The sequence below is a fragment of the Glandiceps talaboti genome, chromosome 16 (genome assembly GCF_964340395.1).
Source record: "Glandiceps talaboti chromosome 16, keGlaTala1.1, whole genome shotgun sequence".
Taxonomy (NCBI): Eukaryota; Metazoa; Hemichordata; class Enteropneusta; family Spengelidae; genus Glandiceps; species Glandiceps talaboti.
Window position 1 is genome coordinate 4,433,479 of NC_135564.1, and position 11,946 is coordinate 4,445,424.

An 11,946-nucleotide genomic window follows, 5' to 3' on the forward strand; every position below is an offset into this window, starting at 1 on the left:
AAAAGTACAGAAAATGGTAGAATTGAAAGAGATTGTGTAGAAACTATGGATGGCGACACTACTTTAGAAACTATGGATGAAGACACATCTCCTCAACTTGATAGAGAAAAGAATGGTGAATCATATGCCAATAGGTTAGCTAAAATGAGAAGTGAACGTTTTAATCCATTTAACAAAGTCCCATTTCTTGATGAGAGTCACTTTGATGGATGTCCTGCTTCCAGTAGTCCATCGTCAGTTAGAAGTCGCTCTAGCTCAGCTGGAAAAGGTCAGTTCAAAGATAGCACTTAATTTCTGACTTTATAACCTGGTTAATATCAGAGGATTTGAACATACAACATGATTACAGTCTGAGATAGATTGAGACACGTTGTATCATTCCACCCTCATCAGTTGTAGGGGTTGACCGTTGTGTGAGGGCGCCACACCAAGGCATATCTTACAGACTAAATCTGTTGAGTGCTGCATACTAGTTTATCCTATTTCATGGTTGGTGATTTCAACTCATGTTGTTTGTACATGTATTCTGTTATGTAAATGTCACCTCTCCTTGTTGTAATAACTGAATACACAGAGTTGAAAATAACATTTAAGATAAAATACACCTAAAAAAGACAATTGAAGGTACTGGTGTATCGGATTTGAATCAGAATAGAAGTATCTGATAGATTAGAAATACTGAAATTATTTTGATACAACTACTAGTACTGTCGGTAAAAATGGTGCAACAACTAGTATTAGTAATCTAATATCAGATTGCAGTCCTAAGATCTTATGAGGGACTTTGACCAGATGTTGCATACTTTACAAAGAAAATACACCTACCTACAGCATAGGATTACCACAGTTGTTATTCTATCATACACTGTGAGCAGCAACTTAGTTTATGTACACAATGGGAATGTAAATTGATAACAACATCATGTTTATGTTTAGACAGGGAGTCATTTGCAACAAGCTGTACTTAGAATGAGATAAACATGTATTCATAATCAGAACTCAAATTGCTGTTTATGTTTCTGTTGTCAACTTAAATCAAATATCCCTGTACAATTATTTTTAAGTTCCCTTCAATGGACTCTGTGTGCGTTCGTCATATGTCCATAATATATAATTTCTCTGACATGCAATATCCAATTTCATTCAAACCTGGCACAAAGGTGATATGCCATATGGGATATATGTACATCACTTTGTTTTGTGACATGTGTGCATTTGAGTTATGGTTTGTAAAACTATAAAACTTGCCTAATTCAGAGTATAACTTCATCATAGTTTGCCTCCTTACCAGTTTGATGATGATTAGCAGGACACTTTTTGGGGCAAACAACTGCCAATGTCTATAATATTTTAGGTGTAAATATCTGTCAGTTATTCAATTTTACTAACATGACATATTCTACTTGTAGTTTTGAAGACTTTAATGCGTTTACCTTATATACTTACATGTACATATGTCACCTTGGCTCTGAACAACCAGTGGATTTCAAAGATTAGCATTGCCATCTTCTGAATAACTTGACCTCAAGAGGTCATCAGGTCATGTATATCATGCAGGGTCCCAGGACATTTAGTTATATGTAAATTATATGTAAATTATAGTAATTTGCATATACACACATACATGTCAACTAGGTCACATAGTTGTATGTCACTTCGTTAGTGGTCTGAGTCTGTGACTAGGTGTATATCAGTTTGTATTTTTAGTATGCCATTGTAATTCATCCTGTATAACAATGAACCATCAGCTGATACTGAGTATGTTGTGTTTCTTTTGTGTTGTTTAAATTCTATTGTTGTGTAGAGAGAGGTAATTTATTCACGTGACTATAAACAGCTATTATGTTATACTCCCAAGCCTGGGCCTTTTCCATTGTGTTATTAGCGTGTGATTGTTGTTGTAAAAGTGGGACAACTTGTTCAGCCGTTCACCATTTTACTAAAATTGGAAGACTCGTTGAAAACCAGGTAAAATTAGGTCGTGTGCAGTGATTGTAAGTATCAGAAACAAATCAGTGTGATAACTTTATGTAGTAGGGAAATGATTACGGTTTTGAAAGACTGTGAGTGTTATATGGCACAGTGTAATGTATTGTTATTTTATTGGTAGGTGCTTCCATGGGTGTAGTCTGTACAGTCAGACTGGTTAATGTGTACATACACTATCTTGTATGATTTAGAAGTCCTATACGGATATATATAGTGATATTAGATTTGTTGGAACTTCCAACTTTTAGTGAAGTATAGCTAGGCTACTACTTAACAATATGAGTACTTTCACCTTGTGTGGAGGTTGAAAGAAACTAAACTGTGGTATTAGTAACATCATTGGTCTGTGTTGTTGTACATGCCATACTTGATACATGTCGTGTTTTGTCAAGAGTTCCTTGAAGCTGCACTAGTTGCAACTGTAACTTTTTTGAAAAACTCAACGTTTTGTTAGGTACAACTTGGAGGAATTATACTGACTGTCTGTCAGTATAATTCCTCCAAGGGTACAATAACTTACTCATAATATTGTACACCGTGAACAGTAGCATTGCATCACCTGTGGGTAAACATATTTTTTAGCTGTATACACAGTAAATCAAATCAAATTTATTTTTGGGTCCACACCCAAAAATCAGCCTGACTTCAATGGCAATCATGATTTCAACCTGTTTTTGTACTACTAATGGATAATAGCGACCACTGGTTAACATGTAGAATGTCTAAGTATTGGTATTTTAACACTTTTCAGTGAATATATTTTGTTTGATCGAAAAATTATACTCCGGTTACAACTAGTACAGTTTTAACATGGTGACAGATTCAAAACCGTAAGAGTTTGTATAGAAATGACAAAAGGAGGCTTTGTTACTTTGTTGGTGGGTGGCGAACACTGTATATGAATAATTTACTAAGGACCTTGTAACATAGTCTACATGTGGACCAAGTTTTGCTAATTATTTATTCACAGAGATTGTTAGACATTTTAGATTTATTCCTTCCCTTCAGAGTAATGGTTAGGCTTTATCTTCCTAACACAGGTGGATATATAATAGGAACCCCAGTAACAGAAAGGGAGAGAGAGGTATAAAAATGGCAGTGTTTCCCTATAGAGTCTATAGTAATTTTCAGGGGGAACCCAGGTAAAATGACACAAGAACTCCGGAAAATTTTACCTACTTACCACCCTTAGCAAAAACACTGTGTAATAAGGGTTTCAAGAATGAATTGAATCATGTGATGTTGTGATTCCATGCATAGACACTGTGACCCTGACATGATTCACCATCTGCCAGCCATTGTAAGGATGTCAAAACACTTGTTAGAGAACTTAGTTGTGCATTTATGGCGGACAATGTCCAGGTTGAATCACCTCTACTGATACATTACTATTTATGAATTTCATTTGTATACTTTATTATTATAGTATAAGCATTTCCTAAAATTCAAAGTATAATGTCAGCAAAAAATTATCTGACTTCAGAAATATTTATATTCAACAGTCAGTTTTACGAAGAATAGTAATAAGTAGTGTCATTCTATTAATTTCTAATGCATTAATAGTACCGGTATATATATGAAATCACTTCCTGGTTGAATATATCAACCAATCACAGTGTAGAAAGATTTGAATAAATACAAATAAATCATGACAAGCAGGTTGTATGCGTACAATGTGATAGTTACAACAAGGTATGTTGTAGATATAGCTAGCCTTTATCACACCACTAGATCATATGATAATCAGATTGATATTTATACTTGTAAAATGATTCGTCTTTTTTTCTTGACATATTTCAATTATATCAGTGAATTTGTATTTTAGTTGAAACTTAAACACCAGGGTTTCAATCCCATGTACTCACATTAGTGTTATCTTATCAGTGGTGCCATAAAGATTAGATATGATTTTTCTTTTGTTCTGGACTAACTTTTTCTATCACACTGCCAGAGAACTATTTCAATACCTAAATTTTAATCCCTAATGCGACATTGATCTTGAAACATTAATTATTTTATACTTGATTATTTCCAGTATCGTTTCTGGAGTCAGGAATTGTGTTGGACAATGATGGCGATCCAGGTCATAGTTCAAAGTCTAGCGATACCAGTGACACTATGACAGAATCAAGTCTACCATCAAGTTTTACTGAATTTGAAGGAGAACTCATCACTGCAGAGTTAGGACTAACTGAAGACCATTTCTCACACCCTGAGGTATGTAATTAGTTCCAGAATGCCCTCTATGGCACTCTAGAACTGTAGAATTTTCTCAAATTCTTGGTTTCTGTCTCTTTTGTGACTACATTCTTTAGAGCTCCCCCATATGGGTGAAGCCTCATTACCCAGAATGCATTGCGGCATAACGACACGCTTGTTTAATTCGGTCGAACCTTTTATTTCTATGTTTCTGCCTTGCACAAAGGATTCATTAGGAATCTAAAAATGAATAAAATATCACTTGATAATAAATAAAATGTGAAGCAACTGGAAAAATTAGTAAAATTATTTTATTTCTTGATAGGTGATATGTTGTATTTTCTTATTTGTATTGTTCTGAAGGGTTATTTTGGCTTCACAATGGTAGAAGAACTACAGTTAGCTATTGAGAATTGTAAGGAAATGGTGATGGAAGCATCGGAACATTCTGAGAAAAGAAAAGAACTCATCAAAAAATTAGTGCAACTAAGAATGAAACTACAAGAATTAAAGGTAAATGATTGCAGTGAACAATCTACCTCTTTTTGACAAGGCTAGTATCAGGCTAGCAATTTGAGTATTAACACTGGGCTGACACTAACATCTCATCAGTGTTTCTTACTTACTAGAAGGATTAATGCATGCACTGGTCCTATGTTGACATCAGGCTTGCTCAGTACTAACTCTAGGCCGACATCTCACCAGCATCATATATTGTGTGACCATAAACTACAGCTAAAGAATTGCTTTCTGCTGACTGGGCTAGCATCAGGCTAGTATCAGGCTAGTGTTAGTCTAGTGTTAGTCTAGTGTTTGGCTAATGTCAAGTTAGCATCAGGCTAGTATAGTGTAGGGCTAATGTCAGACCAATTTCAGGCTAGTGTTGGGCTAGTGTCAGGCTAGCATCAATCCACTTTTATATGCACCACTGGTAAGTTTTGATATTATCTGGACATTATTGAGTCAGTTTTAAAGTCGAGTGAAAAATGACTTTAAGGAAATGATAAAAAGTCCAATTTCTGTGTTTTTATTTCTTCAGGAAGGACCAGAGGAAGAAGAAGAAAACACTAAAATTACACTGGGACATAAATTCAAGAAGAAAACTAGTAAAAGTTCTAAACATCATTGTGAGAAATGTGCTGGATTAATTTGGGGTATGATACAGACTTGGTATAAATGTAAAGGTAAATAGTTAATGTATTTATATAAGAAAGACACTTTTGATGTATATGTATTTTTTTCTTTTGTTAGTAGAAAAGTAACCTCAAAATATGACATACAGCCATGACAAAGCAAAACAAATTTGCTATACATACAGTAGATGGCATTCATAGCCATACAGTACATGACATTATAACAGTCATATAGCGGTACAGTACCTGGCATTCTAAGGGTCATATCGTCATACAGTACATGACATTATAACAGTCATATAGCCATACAGTACCTGGCATTCTAAGGGTCATATAGCCATACAGTACATGCCATTCATAGGGTTATATAGCTATACAGTACATGCCATTCTAAGGTCATATGGCCATACAGTACATGGCATTCTAAGGGTCATACAGCTATACAATACATGTCATTCTAAGGATCATATAGCCATACAGTGCATGCCATTCTAAGATCATATAGCCATACAGTACATGCCATTCTAAGGGTCATATAGCCACACAGTACATGGCATTCTAAGGGTCATATAGCCATACAATACATGGCATTCTAAGGGTCATACAGCTATACAGTACATGGCATTCTAAGGATTAAAACTATCAGTAATTATGTATTACATTTATCATATAAAGTAATTTATAAAATATTGTGATTGTTCTGTAGGATGTGGTTATACCTGTCATTCCAAATGTCTACCCTCTATTACAAGGTCCTGTATTAGTTCTAAGGTAAGTCTGTACAAATCTAAGTCAAGGGTTATGTACTGTAAACCTAGATATTTTCACTTTTTAGAAAATTTTGCGAATTTACAGTCTTCAACTTGTTCTCACAGACGCATTTTCACTAATTTACCAGACTGGTACATTGATACAAGTCATTTTAGTCACTATTTATTTTTGTGTTTTTTGTGTTCCAGTGAAATAAACGAAAATAAGTCTTTAGTGGAAATTTACAGTGTCATGATATGCAGAGAGAAACTTAAAAGATACAACATTTGACTGTGAGGTGAAGTCATTATATGATAGAATTTGTGTCATTTATCATGAATATGTCAAAGTTGAGGGTTTTTTTAATCCTATATCATAGTTAGCAACATACTTTTTGACTAGAATTAGTAGTTTTAACAACTTTAACACAAAGTGTGTAATCTTTTTCTTGATCACAGCTTGCTACAGCTACATTTACTATGAATATATGTCCTGAGTCTGGATTAGCAGCCCAGTCCTTCCGATGTGCTGAATGTAAGAATCATATGGTGACAAGTAAGTATAATTTAGGTACTCTTCCCCACTGTTTGTCTTCCAAGGAAATTATGAGTGACCTAAGGGGCCTTGTCGATGAGTAGTGACAAAACTCTAAGGCCATGTGTACTTTCTGGCTAAAAAAAAACTATTTGGGAAATAATATAATTAAGTATGTACCTGTGTAAGTGTAATTTATGAAAAATGTAAAACTTGTTGCTTATTGAATTTTAATTCTCAAATTACATAATTTATCATGTTTGCTGACTCCCATGAAACTGTGTTAATGGTAAACTTGAAAACATCCACTGAAGAATAAATGAGGAATAAGTTTCAAGTTGGTTTTTCTTGGCTATTGTGTGTAAAACAAGAAATGTAAAATCATGAAAAGACTCCAGAACCGAAAAAGTTTACCAAAATGCCGACATTTGATCATGACGTGTACACTACATTGGATTTTAAGCAGATTGGTGCTAGTACAGCAATACATCAGTTTGATACTCAATTCAATTTTCTGTTGTAAATGTATAATTTCAGAAGGTGCTAGTGCAGAGACACGTCTGTGTGATTACAATGGTTTGTATTACTGTGAAGAATGTCATTGGAATGATTCGGAGATTATGCCAGCTAGAGTTGTTCATAACTGGGACTTTGATGCTAGGAAGGTATGTGGTCATTCAGTTTCTTTGTTTACATTTTAAAAAACCACATCAATAATTACTACCTCAGGCAAGCACTAGGATAGACTGTCAACAGTCGTTCATGCCTTTCTTGCTACGTTTCATCTAAAACAAAGTAATTGCCTCACTCCGTAGCACTGAATACTAACACGTACTGATAGGAACAGGGACTGCCAAAGGTGCCTTTGGCACTCCCTGTTGCTATCAGTATGTGGTTATAGTATTGTTCCGGATCAGAGTGAGGTGACGACTTTAGTCAGTCACATCAGAAATATATTGTTCAAACAAACAAAAATTCTCAGAATCTCTCTAAATGAATCTAAGCATAGACCCTCCAATCTAAGTTAGGATAACACTCTCTAAAACTATTTGTGAATATTGAAATACATTCAGTGTGTCTCCTTTTTCTCCTAGGTTTCAAGGTCATCAAGACAGTTTTTAAGATTAATGGGACAAAGAGCAGTAATCAAAATACAAGATGTCAATCCTATGTTGTTCAATTACGTGGAGGAACTCAGCCAAGTTGGGGTAAGAGATGTTCATCAATACCCAATAATGATGGTGGTAGTGGGTGGAAGGGAGGAAGGGGGCGGGATGTTGATAATTATCAGTAGCTCGGATGATTTTCCAGCAAACCTGTATATGATTAAAGTATGCAGTGTTATGACAAAACCCAATAATTAGATGTTCTTACCAATATTTTTCTTCGTTCAGCCAAGGAAAATATGAGTAACCTAAGGGGCCTTTGTCACTACAGCTGAATGAAGAAAAATATTGGAAAATAATATAATTATACAAGTGCTCGTAATATCAAAGAAAATTTGGGGGAAATAATGGCAATTTTGAATGTTTAGACTCATATTTCGAAGGCAGCAGAACCAGTTATGTAGACACATTGTTGTGACATAGAATGACTAGAGTATATATATTCCATATTTTTGGTTTATGCATGGTATAATGTGTGAGTACCAGTGTGGTATACTCTGTATTTTCACAAATGTTTGTGGCATTCTTTGCAGCTGTACTGTCAGGGAAAGTGATTGAAAGTGCAGCAGAAAACACTGTGCAATAGTGCAAATACCCTGACTATGTAACCCACATTGTAGTGGCACTCACATGACGCAGGATTCTGTTATTATAAGTACATTATGTTTATCTGATGTTGGTGCTATTTAAATCTATAGTGAAGTTACTGTACTGATTTGAATATTTACTGTTATGTCTGTATCTTGTATTTGTTACAGAAACTTAGAGAAGATATTTTAATGATGAAGGCATATTTCCTGTCTTGTAAAAATGCACTAGAAAACAGAGTACTTTTAATGGTAAGCCCCGGTGTTACAGTAGTGAATTTTCAAACTCCTAGCACCCTTACTGGAAACTATCTTTTCTCATTGAAATCATCTTCTGATCAAACATTTCAAGTAACACTGACTGCAATCAGTTGTAGCCAGCGCCATATTGGATTTTTCACCACTATTGAAAATAGAAACTTGGATTTTATGATTATGACATAATCTACAACATACTCATAAACTTTGAGATTGAATAAAATATTTTAGTTGAAATAGTTTTTAAGTACACTTTATTGACTGCTTCTTGTACTGTCATGTGATTTTAACTGTCATTTTTCCCAATGTGGGGCGCCCTCAAGTGACACTTTTTTCAGAAATGACTATCAATGGATAATTATAAAATTACTGTTTATTGTTCACACAGCTAAAAGAGAGACAACATTTTGTGGACAACTCTGATATGTACTCTCTGCAAGATTTAAAAGACACTTATGATGGTGTACTTCTACCAGAGTTATTAGAAGTCCATACACACTATGCTAAACATATCAAAGAAGATTGTAAGGTAAGATATCTATGGAGTACTTCTACCAGAGGTATTTTGAAATGTTTAGAAGTTTGACCTCTGACCTCTGACCCCTGGATTCTAGATATACAGTACTGTCATTCAGAGAACACACCTAGTCAAGAACCCTCAACTTGTGTATAAAACTCATGACTTACTACTTTTTGACATATTGATATGCATGGCTGAACAAGTTACAAGTTAGTCAACATATATACATAGACCCTCCACCAAGCCAACATGTATACATAGACCCTCCACCTAGCCAACACATATACATAGACCCTCCACCCACGTGTCTATGATATATACCACTCTTTTGTCCAAACATGGATCTGACACTCCATAGTTTATGATCCAAATAAGAGGACAACTTATTGTCTCACTGCCCAAGCTAAGAATGGATAACATAAGGTATCTTCCCTACTCAGCCAACCTCACTATTCATATATGAATTGCCAATTACAAAAATAGGGGTTCCACATCTAAGTCAACAGTCTTTGATAAATCTTTTTTCAAGTAGAGATGTTAAAATTATAATGTAACCTGGCAAAATTTGTCTACCAAGCATTTGTATTGAGGAAGGAGGCTGTCTTGGGGATCTGTAGTAGCTAAGTTTTCCTTTGAGTGGTTTATTTATTTATTCATTTATTTGATATGTATCATTTTTTGTTATGGGCCCGTGGCCAAAGGCAATAAAGCATATACATATTTTTTAATTATATTCAGAACAGAGTTTAAAGTTTTTATTACATTATTGGTCATTTTGTAGTTCTCTGGAGTGTTCATATGAGATTCTTTAGTCCATCCTAGCTATGACCAACGTCCGTGCATGAATTTCAAAAACTGAAAATTTTATGATGATTTTCCTTTCTATTACAGTTATGTCAAGCCAAAGGTTTTATCTGTGAGTTGTGTACAACTGATGAAATAATATATCCATTTGATGTCTTGGCTAGTATATGTCCAAATTGTAATGCAGTTTATCACAGGTATAACTTGTTAGTTACTATTAACTAGTATATGCTTAGTGTCACTATACAGTTTATCACAGATCTGAGTGTAACACAGTAACTTGTCTGAATGTTTTCACAGTCTTGCATTATTACTGTTCCATCAGTGGAGCCGTAAAAATTATGACAGAACCCCCGTGATGTGCATGTACAAGTGCTAGTGCAAGTGTGGCTGTATGCAATAATGTTTCAGTATTGCACTGCAGTGCAAGTACCACTAGTATGCATGTACACCAGTGCAAGTAATCTCTTGTACATATGTAATTAGGATTATTCTGTTGTTCAGGCAAACTTTTCTAGAGTTCTGCCAAACAAATGTGTTTCACATCCAAATTTTAATCTTGTGACATTGGCAAGAGTTCACCTGTATAAAACATTGGCCTCTAGTATTACTACAAGAACTTAAAGAAATTAAACTTATTTAGTCAGCAGGAAAAAAAGCTGTTTTTAAAAACCGTATTTAAAAATCCCAAGAACTACTGTGTGTGATAGAAACATAAAACTTTCGTCGCGCTATATGAAAAGTGAACCTGTAGTTGCGCACTGTGAATAGCGCCCTCTAGTGTTGATATTTGAGTTTTATGTCTGATACCTTTGTTTTTCCCAGTAAATGAGAGTGATAGAACTTTACCTGCATATTGTGATGGTTTGCAGAATTTTTGTTATGGATAATATGTAGATAAAATCTGCCTGAGTTCTCCAAGTATTTTACTGGGGTTCCCATCAACATTATCATGTCATGAAAATCTATGCAAGTATGGAAATAACTTATTTGTGATTTTCTTGTCATTTTCACAGGGTGTGTTATAGTAGAAATAATGGAGAATGTCCAAAGTGTCAACGTTTTGCTGAAAGGAACATTGAAGACTGATGGGACTCTGAACATTTTCCCCTATTCCATACCAGCTAGAATATTCTAGAATATTACATTTGTTCATCTCTACACAGCACATTGCATCAATTTATAAATCCCAGATGTACACCAGTGTAAAACTATACATGTAGATTATCTCTCATTGGATGATGTATCAATGTGTAAACCAATCAGTACAGGCCTTTATGATCCCAGATGTACACACAAGTTGATAGAAGATCGTCACTCATTGGATGATGTATCAATGTGTAAGCCAATCAGTGCATGGAACATCAATACAAGACTTTATAATCCCAGATGTACACACAAGAAAATAGAAGACCATCATTCATTGGCTGTCTTGTATCTGTAAGCCAATCATTGATCTTGTTATAAATCACTCAGCAAGTTAGTATTTTCCCAAGATATGTAAATTTATAGCAAAGATGAGCAGAATACCAAAGTTGTATATTACACTGTATTTACATGTGAATATCATTATCTGGGACAACTATATACATATATAGGCTGATTGTATTTGAGGTTCATGGCAATGGCATTCTAGTGTTACAGGTCTGAGCCAGATTAGGTTTAACATTTGATGTGAAAAACAGTTGTTTGGCAGAGCTACAATAAAAATTAATCCGGAACAAAAAAAATGATGTGTGTAGCCATCATTGCTTCACTGATAAAAGTACACTAATGTGGAAATGTAGGATTTCATGATGGGCTTTTGTTATAAACTCACCATAACTAACAGTATTCAAGCAAAAAGTTGGGTTTTATGCTGTAAGCAAGGTATGTCATCACTCATTGATGAATACTGAGAACATAATCCAGTGTAATAAATACATCAATGTACCAAATCTGTTTTTATGTTCCTAGGTTGCGATTATTGTACCTAAATAACTGTTCTCTCTAAATCAAAGTATGTG

The 11,946-nt window shown here is 34.7% G+C and overlaps 1 protein-coding gene across 3 annotated transcripts; it reads left to right on the plus strand.

Moving 5' to 3' along the window:
* Nucleotides 1-206: 206 nt before the first annotated feature.
* LOC144447501 (differentially expressed in FDCP 8-like) lies at nucleotides 207-11,728 on the plus strand. 3 transcript variants are annotated; one of them, XM_078137545.1, is made up of 12 exons: nucleotides 207-268; nucleotides 4,025-4,206; nucleotides 4,552-4,701; nucleotides 5,228-5,372; nucleotides 6,028-6,092; nucleotides 6,530-6,626; nucleotides 7,143-7,270; nucleotides 7,700-7,813; nucleotides 8,530-8,610; nucleotides 9,005-9,145; nucleotides 10,028-10,137; nucleotides 10,957-11,728. In XM_078137545.1, the coding sequence occupies exons 2-12, from the start codon at nucleotides 4,108-4,110 to the stop codon at nucleotides 11,027-11,029; spliced, it is 1,203 nt and encodes a 400-aa protein (XP_077993671.1). In that variant the 5' UTR covers nucleotides 207-268; nucleotides 4,025-4,107; the 3' UTR covers nucleotides 11,030-11,728. The 3 variants fall into 3 exon arrangements, with proteins under 3 accessions (XP_077993671.1, XP_077993669.1, XP_077993670.1); XM_078137543.1 differs by lacking the exon at nucleotides 207-268 and adding an exon at nucleotides 1,894-1,968; XM_078137544.1 differs by lacking the exon at nucleotides 207-268 and adding an exon at nucleotides 1,911-1,994.
* Nucleotides 11,729-11,946: the final 218 nt, after the last annotated feature.